The 12,272-nt window shown below is 46.0% G+C and overlaps 1 protein-coding gene across 1 annotated transcript; it reads left to right on the forward strand.

The window, feature by feature from the left end:
- The first annotated feature begins 339 nt into the window (after window positions 1–339).
- LOC142786461 (uncharacterized) lies at window positions 340–5,706 on the forward strand. The gene is made up of 2 exons (XM_075884168.1): window positions 340–740; window positions 5,477–5,706. The coding sequence occupies exons 1-2, from the start codon at window positions 456–458 to the stop codon at window positions 5,576–5,578; spliced, it is 387 nt and encodes a 128-aa protein (XP_075740283.1). The 5' UTR covers window positions 340–455; the 3' UTR covers window positions 5,579–5,706.
- The last annotated feature ends 6,566 nt before the right edge of the window (window positions 5,707–12,272 follow it).

The following is a 12,272-nucleotide window of genomic DNA, read 5'->3' on the forward strand; positions in this document are numbered from 1 at the left end:
TGCCCATAAGTTGTTCAGTATTAGCCACTCGGAACCGGCGCGGGGTCTCCAAAATGAGACTTGGCCCCAGCCCAAGCACGAAGAAAAAGCAAGTCAACCTGGCGTGACCCTGCCCACGTACTTACTAAGCCTGAGGGCAGCCTGATCCAAACATTAGGTGTTGCTGCCCAAGTGGGCACGTCGGATGGCCTGTGAGCAACATGCCAAATCCGTTTCTCTTTTTTGTACAGTTTCTGCTGCTCGGCATATCATCGGAGGCCGGCGCACAGCAAGATGCACTAGGTTTAGTCATCGCGGCAGCGAAGACTGAAGACGCATGCGCACATGGACCGACTTTCGCCGACAACCGCTGGTGGACACCGCCTCCTGGGCGATCGACATCAACGGAGCAGCATATAAGAAGACTGTCCCCATCCTACCGCTTCAGTGGGCACGTCGGCTGGCCTGTGAGCAACATGCCAAATCCGTTTCTCTTTTTTGTACAGTTCCTGCTGCTCGGCATATCATCGGAGGCCGGCGCACAGCAAGATGCACTACGTTTAGTCATCGCGGCAGCGAAGACTGAAGACGCATGCGCACATGGACCGACTTTCGCCGACAACAGCTGGTGGACACCACCTCCTGGGCGATCGACATCAACGGAGCAGCATATAAGAAGACTGTCCCCATCCTACCGCTTCAGTGGGCACGTCGGCTGGCCTTTGAGCAACATGCGAAATTTGTTTCTCTTTTTTGTACAGGTCAGTAACAAGTATTATTCTGTCAAACCAGTAATCGTTGTTTGATTCAGCAGACGCGCCCACAAAGTGTCCTTTTGGCTTGTTTGGTCATTCGGAATTTTGTAGTGTCCTTACTGATGCTATGTGGGGACATCCAGTCGAACCGAGGCCCTACGGTTGAGGAACTTCTTGATGAGCTCTTCACCGACCAGAAGAACATTCAAACAAGGCTTGAGGCGATAGAAGCAAAATTAAAGCAGGTAGAAGCTGAGGCCTCGGACATTAAAGAAGTAAATGTGAAATTGTCTAGCCTGGAAAAATCTGTCCAATATTTGGAACACAAAGTGATTAACTTAGAAGACCGCAGTAGGCGCAATAATATTATTGTGTTCGGTATACCTGAGGATGAAAAGGAAACCGCAGATGCCCTTGCTAATGCTGTTGTTAAAGGTGTGTTTAAGGGTGTGCTTGGCGTACAGCTGAGATCAATAGAACGAATGCACAGACTTGAGCGCAAGCAATATTAAAGTTGTTTGATTAACGCGAAAAAGAGGAAGTGCTGGCTAACTGCTTTAAGCTTAAAGGTACTGATATATCAGTTTTCGAAGATTTTCCACTGGTCACAAGAGAAAAACGAAAAAAACTGTGGGAAAGCACTTCTGAAATTAAAAAGGCAGGCGGAAAGGTTACAATAAAATACGACAAAATTAAAATTGATGACGAGCTGTTCGAATGGAATAACACTGAAAACAAAATAATTCCCGTAAAAAAGGGCCAGGGTAGCCAAGAAAACAAAAGAATTCCCCTAAAGAAGGGCGGGGGTAGCCAAGTACGCAAAAAATGAAATAAAATTGAAGATGGCGAACCCCTCGTATGCCTGAACCAAAATGCTCGTAGCGTCAAGAATAAACTTGAACACTTGGAGAGTATTGTAATCACACATCGTCCTCACATCCTCATAATCACCGAAACGTGGTTAAATTATGATATAAGCGATGAAGAATTTACACCACCCGGCTACAAGATTTATCGAAAAGATAGAGACACGCGTGGTGGTGGCGTTGCTATTATGGTAAAACAATCATTGCAAGTGATAAGGCAAACCGATATACCGGGTGTTGAATGTGTTATTATCAAACTCTATTTACACGACCTTAATTTGTCTGTAGGCGCATTCTATCGCCCCCCAAATAGTGATCACACATTCTTCGAAAAACTGAATGAGTTCCTGTGTTCTAACAGATGAGACACAAGCAATGTGTTGTTAGCTGGAGACTTTAATGTTCCGTCCATCGACTGGTCCAGTGATTTTCCGCAGCCACTCGTCTGTGTGGCGGAACCCATTGTGGACCTTATGCTCTTTCATAATTTACCGCAATTAGTCAAACAATCCACGCGCATTCAGAAAGACAAGAGCTCACTCTTGGATCTCTTTATTGTTAGCCAGAGTATTGCAAGTCGAAACGTTGATGTACAAGTAATGGAAGGAATTTCAGATCATAAAATGGTTTGTTTTTCGATCCCTGGAAATCGTATCACCAAAACAGAGAAATAACGACGGTCAGTTCCAGTTTTTTCACGTGCTCAAGATGTGGACATTATTGACGCTCTAGACATGTCGTTTCCAACATTCTGTTCTCTTTGCGAGCCAAATGATTGCTCTGTCGAAGACTTGTGGCACTTTTTTAAATCACTTGTTTTGTCGTGCATTGAAGGATTTGTGCCCTTCAAAGAAACTTTCAGCCATAGGGTTAATCCATGGATTACAAGGAAAATAGTGCGCATGGGACGAAAGACAAAAAAATTAAGAAAACAGCATCGCAAGTCTCCATCACCAGCTAACAGTGAAAAACTTGTGTCAATGCGCAAACGCCTTCAAGAAAGTATTAAAAAGCTAAAGAATTTTACCACAAAGTAACTATGAAAAATTTTATTCTCTCGTCTCCTGAAAACTTTTGGCGCTATTTTTGCTCAAATAAGAAGTCAATTTCTAACATTGTAGTTAACGGGGAAACCGTCACTGACCGACTCACCATTGCAACGTCTTTTAACGACTTCTTCTGTTCAGTATTCACGAAAGATGACACTATTACACCTTCAGTCAATCAGTTCGAGAACATTCCCCCAATAAGCAACATTTCGATATCCCAGGAAGGTGTCCTTTCTCTTTTGCTTCAAATTGATCGTAAGAAAACACCCGGAATAGACTGTATTGATAACCACTTCTTGGTGAGGTACGCTGAATGGAGCTCACATTATCTGCATCTTATATTTAACAAATCCTTATCCCAATCTAAGATCCCAGAGGACTGTATATACGGTAAAATTACGCCTATACCTAAATCGAACACTCCACACTTGGTTACTTCATATAGACCTATCACCCTCTTGTGTACATGCGCAAAAATATTGGAACATATTATGTTTAAGCGCTTATCAACATTTCTAGATGAAAACAAACTTATTGACCCCAGGCAACATGGCTTCCGAAAAGGTCTATCTACCGTAACACAACTATTAGAAACAGTACATGAACTCGCCAAAACCCCTGACAGGCAAGGTCAAACTGACATTATTTTTCTAGATTTTGAGAAAGCGTACGATCGCGTGTCGCACCAAAAGCTGCTCTTAAAACTTCAACCCATACTGAAGAACGATACATATCTGTCATGGATAAAATATTACTTAAATTTAAGACGACAATGTGTAACAATGGATGGTACGTGCTCTCCAGCAGAGACAGTTATATCCGGTATACCTCAAGGTTCGGTGCTTGGGCCACTTTTCTTTCTTGTGTTGAATAATGACATAGTACAGGATATACCAGTTAAAATTAGACTATTCGCAGATGACTGCATCCTCTATCATGAAGTTCAAAGCCGCTGCGACCGAGTTCTTTTGAATTCTTCTTTAGTGAAAATACAAACTTGGTGTTCAACGTGGCAAATAAGTGTTAAGTCTAAAACGGTAGCCATGTCAATAACGCGTAAACAGCATCCCCTAAGCTTTCCATATTTCATAGATAATCACACTCTTTCCGTTGTAGAAAGGTACCAATATTTAGGCGTAATTATTACCTCGGACCTTAGATGGAATGAACACATTTCGTATATTACAAATAAAGCCATGCGTAAACTTGAATACCTTCGAAGATCATTGCGAAAATCAACCAAAGAAATAAAGTTACTGGCTTACAAAACCTTCATTAGGCCCTCCCTTGAATATGCATCAGTTATATGGGATCTGTACACAAAAAACAACATTAATAAACAAGAACTCGTTCAAATGAAGGGCATCAGGTTTGTTCATAATTGCTATCGCTGGCAAGTATCTGTAACTTCAATCTTGGCAGAATCAGAGCTGGATACATTGCAAAAGAGACGTCAGCGTGAACGGCTCAAGTTTTTGTACTCCCTTTACCATGATAAGCTGGCAATAGACAAGAGTAATTTTATCGACCGGGTTGGTAAGCGCTCGACGCGATCACACCACACGAAAAAGATAAAGGATTTTAGTTGTAAAACAGACACATTCAAAAACTCTTTTTTTCCGAGAACAACGCGTGAATGGAATCGACTTCCATCCAATGTAATTGATTGTAATACACTAAATTCTTTCGCTAAAGCATTGTCAGATTATCTGTAATTTTTTCGGTATCCTTGTCGTCACTCCGCTTTCCTAGTATCGCGACATCTGCAACTGATATGTGATTGTGAAACAATAATGTCGTTCTGATGTTTTTGTTGTTGTTGTTGTTGAGTGTGTCACATTGTAACTCTGCTTTGTTTTAGCGGTGCACCTCGGTGGTGTTACTAATTACAGTGTCCTCTTGTACAATCCAGAATTCTCCTGCTCTTTCCAGTCATGTCTTGTATATTAATAATTGTTTCTATCAGTGTAGGTCTGGCTTGGAACCAAACAAGTTGTTGATAGTACCTGCTGTCACTTTGTTAATTGCGTAATTGTATATTTTTATTTTTATTTTTTGTTCCCGCTCATTGTTGCGGTTGCTTTGTGGACGTATTTGCGTTTGTTCTCGCATTCTTTTATTTGTTCTGCCCTCTCCTGCCAAAGGCCTTTTTCAAAGGCTGGCAGTAAATCTGAAAATAAATAAAATAAATAAATATACAATAGAAAGCAAAGTGTTTCAAGTGGCAACTATCTATTCTGTGTAGGTACACTCTCACCAAACCGTTGCCTTTTGACCAGTGGTAGTTTCTTGTAAAAAGGTGCTTGCGAGAATCAGGGCATTTTTCAGCACATATTTTAACACCGTTATATTATTTGCAGCAGAAGTTGAATTTCGGTAGCGCACGCAGTAGAAAACGAAGAAGAATAAGAAGAGATACCTCTCCTCAGTTTGTTTTGATTACGCTGTCTAGTAATTTTGAAGATTTCCCTAACGACAACGCCGAAAGTACAGCATTCTGGATATTTAGCACCTTTGTTCAGCAGCACCTTGCAATCGCAAGAGAAATAGAGAAAAAAGGCATCGCCGAAACACTTCGTGCAAATGGTTAACCAGCGAAAGCTGAAACATGCGGCCTCGGTGTTTAGCAGTGAGTTCAACCCGACATGACTTCGAGGCCTTTCACAATGGCTGGTTACATGTTCATGCTTCTTAATGAGATTGGACACAGCTTTCACTCGGATTTAGCACTGTGTTAGATGAATGAATGAACCCTAATGGGTGAATATAGTGTATGTTTTGTGCATTTTACAATTCGTTATTCACAGTGATTGTTCTCAAACCACAGGTGGTCAGAGACGTCGCAGCCGAAGCCAATGTGCCACTGGGAAAACTCTCGCTGAAATCTGTGTTCGCCCTGGTGAACGCTTCTCAGCCATCATCACACTGACGCCGCAACGCCACGTTGTTCAAGCGTCTGACATCGTCAGCCAACTGGACGGGGTGACTGTGGTGGTGGTAAAAACATATACTTAACAGTAATAAAGGAGGTATGCAGCGACCGCCTCATAAAAGGACGGTCCCCACAATGAGTAGCTAGATATCTTTTCTACGGGACCCTGCGTCGGTTGCTGCCTGGGCTCGTCAAACCAAGGCTTTTTGGGCCTGAAGGTTAGACCAGCCAAGCAGGGTGACCTCCGACTCCTCCCGGGTAGGGTTAGGTATAAGGGTACAACAGGGTTGCACGGGCAGGCCCACACCATGTGGTAGATGTCCGAAAACTTCTCTTCATAGTGTGAGCATCTGCCAGAAAAGACGGCATCGAAATGTTTAAGGGCAGCCGGGCACAACATAGTGTTCATTAAGAGTCGGAGTAAAAAGCCTCTCCTCCGCTTTACTTAGGTCTTTGCGTGGGCGTGGATAAAAGCTGTAATTGAATTGGTAATACTCCACAATTTCGCGGAAAGAATACACCGTGTTGAATTCAAGGTCGTTCTGATCGAGGGAGGTGAGTGGGAATGCCCAGTGAGAGAGCGCGCGGGCTGCGGCATCGGCTGCCTCACTCCCTTTGATTACCCTGTGAGCAGGCGCCCAGACTACACGGCGGGGTGCAGGGATTCCCTGATAGTCCGAACTTTGCAATAAGCAGTAGGCCAGGTACACCACACAGCCGTTCACGATATTTCGACAAGCCCCTCGAGAGTCGGAAATGACGGTTTGTGACCTGGCGTGACAAGCGGCCAATACAATGGCGACTGCCTCCACATGAATTATGTCTCAAGCTCGAAATCTGAGCCCGTTAACTGTTTCGTTCTCGTGTACGACAGCGGCCGTGTACGTTGCTCGAGGGTGTGGGCCGGAAGCGTCCACGTGGGACACGCTGAGTTTCGATCCATATTAGCAGGCCAGGGTTTCCGCCCACGCCAGGCGACGGCCATTGTGGTCTTTTTTTGTCCTATTATTTGGAAGGAAACGCACGTGGAGGGTTCGTCTGCAGTCGAATGGGAGTTTACTGCGATCTTTCGTGATTTGAATGTGTTGTATGAGTAGGTCGGCTGATACGTGGCGCCTCGCTACCGTCTGTGAAAGTCGAGTGTACTGATTTGCGAGGTGGGCCTCTGGAAGCTTCTGCAACGTATTTCCAACGCCCAGACCAAGAATACGCTGGTTAGAGGTGATCATGGAGAGGTCGAGGGCTCGCTTTACAATTTTGTGAAGGATGACTTCCAGTAAATCCTCGTCTTATTTCAGCAGGTGGAGGTAAGGAGTAGAATATACAATTCTACTGGTTACAAATGCATGAGCCAGCCACAAGGCATCTCTGCACCGTAGTCCCCCGCGCTTATTAGAGACCCAGCGGACCATGTGGCCCATCTGATTGCCCGCCTTCCCGAGTTTGGTCATGTGGTGTCTTACCGTCTATTTTGAGTAATAAAGAGCCCCACTAACCGGACTTCTTTTTAATCAGAGATCGGAACTGTCTCTAGTAAGAGTTCACTTTTAACCGTGTATTTTGGTGAGGGATGTATGTGCATGAATTCTGATTTGAATGGCGAGCACTGAAGGCTACACTGGCGAGCATAGTGGTCAACTATTTTCACAGCTTGCTGCAGGTTTGCTTCAATATCTGCGAGTGCACTCTGCATGGCCCAGGTGGTGATGTCATCAGCATACTGTTGCGAAGGCAATGTCTCACAGAAAGCTTTTTCTTTTTCAGTTACAGCTGGAATTCGTTATTTGCCAGATGCTCTCGTTAGAGGCGCTATTTAACGACTTGTCTCGAGGAGGGTGCCTCGACGAAGAATGAGAGTCTGAACAGAAAAAGTTGCATCCGGTCGGTCACTGTGCGCTTCGCGCCAAACCAGGCGCCGCGCCGTGTTCGCGACCGGCCTGCAGAAATTCGGTGCCTTTCTCCTCTAACCACTACCACAACCACGTCAAACGAGCGAGGTGCCGCTTGGGTCTTCCGGGGCAATCGGGCACTTGTTTGCGCGCAGAAGCCATTTTAGAGAATGTGCTCGTTTCAAAAAGCTGCTACAGTTTTGTTGCGAGGCAGCCTTCACGCGACTATTAAAACTCGTGTTGGGATAGGTTATCCTCCGCTTGCCTGATTGGTCCGCGAACTCGTGGACGCTGAAAAATTCTACTTAAACAGCGACTCAGGCCCTTTTTGGGGTGAGCGGACTCGGGGTCAACAGTGCATCTCACCACCGGAGACCAGTGATGCAAGCCGAGGGCTATGCCATCATTTTCCATGATTTGTATTTGTTGTGGCATTGTACATTGTCCAAATATAAAGTTGAAGTAGATAAATAAACCCCCAATGAGTCCTCCCCGAAATCATTGTGTCGACTTGTCATTGCTTGCCTGTGCGGAATTGCTCCCGCACTTCTTCGTCTCGACGGTCTTCAGATGTGTGTAGCTTAAACACCCCGAAGTTTCTCTACAAGGTGGTGGAGGTTGCTTGGCAGTGATATGACTACTCTAAAATTATGCCCTGAGTCAATAACAAGCACCAGAAAATAACCTAGGACTTCTCTACAATGACGGAACCCCCTACCTTTTTCTCCGCTATGTCTACTCCCCAAGCGAGACATTTTATGGGACCTCCAGTTTTTAAAGGCGCACCGAAGGAATCTATTTATGAGTGTCTACTTTGCTACGAGCAAGTGGAACCAAGCCACAAAGGTAAAATTTTTATATTTGGCACTAGAAGGGGATGCAAAAAAAAGTTGTGCACGACGCAAGTTTTAACGGGTGCCCCGAATTAATGGGAAGAGTGGGCGATGCTCTTGAAACTTTCAGTCACAAGTCGGCACTCGATTAAGATCACTCATTTGCGTCAACAAAACTGGACCCAGCTGCCTTAGAAACCCCTGAGCAGTATTACTAGGTCGCACAACTTTGTGCTAGGGTCAACCCGTCCATGACAGAAGACGAACGGTTGCGGCACCTTTGGCGCGGTTTGCGCCCGGACATTCAAGAAAATATGATCATTGGGAGCCCGGTAACCTGCGCTGCTTTTCTCCGAATTTCGAAGTGCATTAATCAGGCATCTTTAATCAGTCGTGCGTCACTATTCTACCGGCATGCTGTCATGGATGCAAAACATCGCACCTCCGCTTTGAATAGCCCTCACAGCAATGTTGAATAGCCCTCACAGCAACACAGCAGTGTTGCCAGTTGCACTGCGGCCGAGTTGCGTTGCCCGCGGGAGGCTACCGACCACAAAAGAGACCTAAGGGCAACAGCTGACTCCATCGCGTCGCTTTCTGATGGGCTCAACAGCATCAAGGACGAGATGCGTCGCCCTCCAATGCCTTGGCCACAAGGAAGATTAAAAAAAATTTCTGGAGTGGAAATCATTCCCTAAGAGTGAAGCCGTACCTGTGACAAGATGGCGGCTACGGCGGCCATCTTACTAGGTGCATGGTAAAGTATCACCGTTAAGCGATTAAGAACAGAGCGTATCCCTCGCACGCCCAACGAGTGTAATGTGGAAACTTTTTCGGGTAACACAGTGCTCCAACTGCGTCCTGGGGTTACTAGTATTCATTGGTGAGCCTCTCATTCGAGGCAAAGTTCTTGGGAAACTTCAGTCACCCATACTCGTTTCTGTGCGTTATTTCGTTGAGAACAACTATCTTTTATATAGAACTAACGTGGCCCTTACACGAACGTATCAATGCCACTTGATCTCTAAGTGGGCACTATCAGAAAACAGCATGTTTCCGCCATCTTGGCAGTGGCAAAAGCTGGCTTCACTTCTGCTGGCAAGGCATTGCGGGAGCTTCCAATCCAGCAATTTTTTTAATCCTCCTTGCTTGGCCACCACGAAATTCCCACACCAACGACGGCCGTCCCCGATGCCCAATTTGCCACCGCATAGTGCACGTAGCGCAACAGTGCTTTCAGCGGTTTCGAGATGGCAGGAATGATCAAGCGGCGCCTGTGGAGAACCAGGATGGACAGCATAACCCTTCGGACAACGAGAACAGCCGGGTATAGGGAGTCAGCCCAGCCACCCCATCGCCACAGTATCTGAAAGTCAGGTGATCGCAAGCCCAGTTATGCGACAGTTTGAGCAGGCTAACGCCGCCAATCTTTCTTGCCTTCCCCATTATCCTGCGCCCGTAAGCGAAGAAACCCTCTTACCGTTGCTGGTTCTGGATCAGGGAAATGTTGGAAAAAAGCAGAGAGAGGACTCGTGGATGAGAGGCATCATGCCACAACTTGACCAGCTGGCATTCCCGTTGTAAGAAAAATTTTAAGGACGACACGGAGCTTTCGGCTGGTCGACGGTGTATTGCATCGAAGGGCGCAGGGGTTTCGGGTTCGCATGGCACTCGTTGTTCTGCACAGCTTGAGAACCGAGGTTACAAGACATTGTCGTGAAGACGAAACGGCAGGTCACCTCGGATTCCGGCGGACTTGGGCGAAAGTGAGGAGGCGCTACTTTTCGACGGATATGTTTGCGCATGTATGCAAGTACTTAGCGTCCTGCCTGGAGCGCCAGACAACAAAACCTGAACCCGGCGTCTCTCTGTTTTCCTGTTTGCACGGCAGCAAACCGCTTTTGCCCATTGACGCCAGCCCCCACTCTCATTGCGGGAACGAGACAGTCCCGCACCGGTTCAGCAAAGCCCTAAAAGATAAATGCAAAAGAAAACATCCAGAAAAAACAAAAAACAAGGCCTACGAAACCAAACGACGCAGTGCCCTCTATCGTGAGGGGGACTTCCTGTACGTGTCGACTCTCCCACGCGCAAGAAGAAAGATAACCAAGCTTTATGGCAGTGTAGAAGCGTGGCAGCTTGGGCTAGTTGGTATGGCATGACGATAGTTATAGCGCGAGAACAAACCGACGACACACCGACGACAAACGAACGAACCGACGACACAGCAGGCCTTACAGTCTACTGCGCCGGCCGCGTAGGCGAAAACATCTGGTAGATGTTACCACAAGATCAGCAAGAACGCCACGTTGTTAATGTTAAGCGTCCAGAGCCCTCCCACGTTTGACTCTCTTGTGATGCCGACGACGCCGACCATGAATCTGGTGATAATCAGGAGGTGCGCGATCGAAGTGGTGATGTGCATGAGAGCAGCGTAAGGAGTGTTATCCGCGAACTACATCGAGGTGTTCACGTGCGCTTGCGCAGTGCGAACAGTTATGAACAGAAATTGCATCCAAGAGTTGTGCGTGAGTGCGGCTTGCGAGTGGGCCAAGAACTCCATTTGCGACTTAGTGTGTGTGGGACAGACACCAGTGTTCCAGTACAGCAGTGCAAAGGCTCCAACACTGACACTGAACTTTACTCCGACTGGAAGACATTTCTAAGTGGTAATGATGCACAACAAAATGTCGGCGCTTACGTCACGGACACTGAGTTGTAATACGGTGCCCACGAGTGAACTGCACGGATTTCTGTTTTGCGATGATTTCGGTTTTCATCTGTCGTTTTAAATATGTGATTGTTTTAAACTTTTCACCGTCTAGACACATTTAAAGTATCTTTAAACAAGCACCTCACTTACTAGTCGTATGCGAAACCTTTTTGTGTATTAGTGTATTTGTTTTCGCGTTTTGCAGATAAAAGGAGTGGGACACTTTTTTTTCGTAGGGGGGAAGTGTCGCGAAGGCAATGTCTCACGGAAAGCCTTTTCTTTTTCAGCTACAGCTGAAGTTCGTTACTTGCCAGATGCTCTTGCTAGAGGCATTATTTAACGACTTGTCTCGAGGAGGGCGTCTCGACAAAGAATGAGAGTCTGAACAGAAAAAGCTGCATCCGGTCGGTCACTGAGCGCTTCGCGCCAAACCAGGTACCACGCTATGTTCCCGACCGGCCTGCGGAAATCAGGTGCCTTTCTCCTCTAACCACTACCACCACCACTCCAAACGAGTGAAGCGCCGCTTGGGCCCTCCGGGGCAATCGGGTACTTGTTTGCGCGTCAAAGCAAATTTAGAGAATGTTCCCGTTTCAAAAAGCTGCTGCAGTTTTGTTGCGAGGCCCGCTTCACGCGACTATCTAAACTCGTGTTGAAATTGGTTATCTTCGGCTTTTCTGATTGGTTCCCGCCCCCGTGGCCGCTGGAAAACTCTAATAAAGCAGCAACTGGGGCCCTTTTTGGTGTGAGGGGACTCGGAGACAACAGCGCATGTCACCACCGAAGGCCAGTCATGCAAGTCGAGGAATATGCCATCATTTTTCATGATTTGTATCTATCTATCTATCTATCTATCTATCTATCTATCTATCTATCTATCTATCTATCTATCTATCTATCTATCTATCTATCTATCTATCTATCTATCTATCTATCTATCTATCCGCCTAGAAATTTAGCTCTCATTGTCGTTTGGATAATGGTATCAATACCAAACTTAGTATGGCATAACATGACTGTATGAAGAACATATTTGACATGTCACAACATGAAAATCACGACATGTATGTCATGAATGTCATGATTTGCCTTTCATGGCACGGCAGCTCTTGCGGTGGTTTCGTTTACGTGGCATGTTCCCAAACTGATATGGTACGACATGATTGCATGGCGAAGACAAGTGACAGATTCTAACATGAAAATCATGACATGTGTGTCATGTAACAACATGACTACATTCCACGCTCATGATGCGC

This window comes from Rhipicephalus microplus, chromosome 2 (assembly GCF_043290135.1).
Source record: "Rhipicephalus microplus isolate Deutch F79 chromosome 2, USDA_Rmic, whole genome shotgun sequence".
Classification (NCBI taxonomy): domain Eukaryota; kingdom Metazoa; phylum Arthropoda; class Arachnida; order Ixodida; family Ixodidae; genus Rhipicephalus; species Rhipicephalus microplus.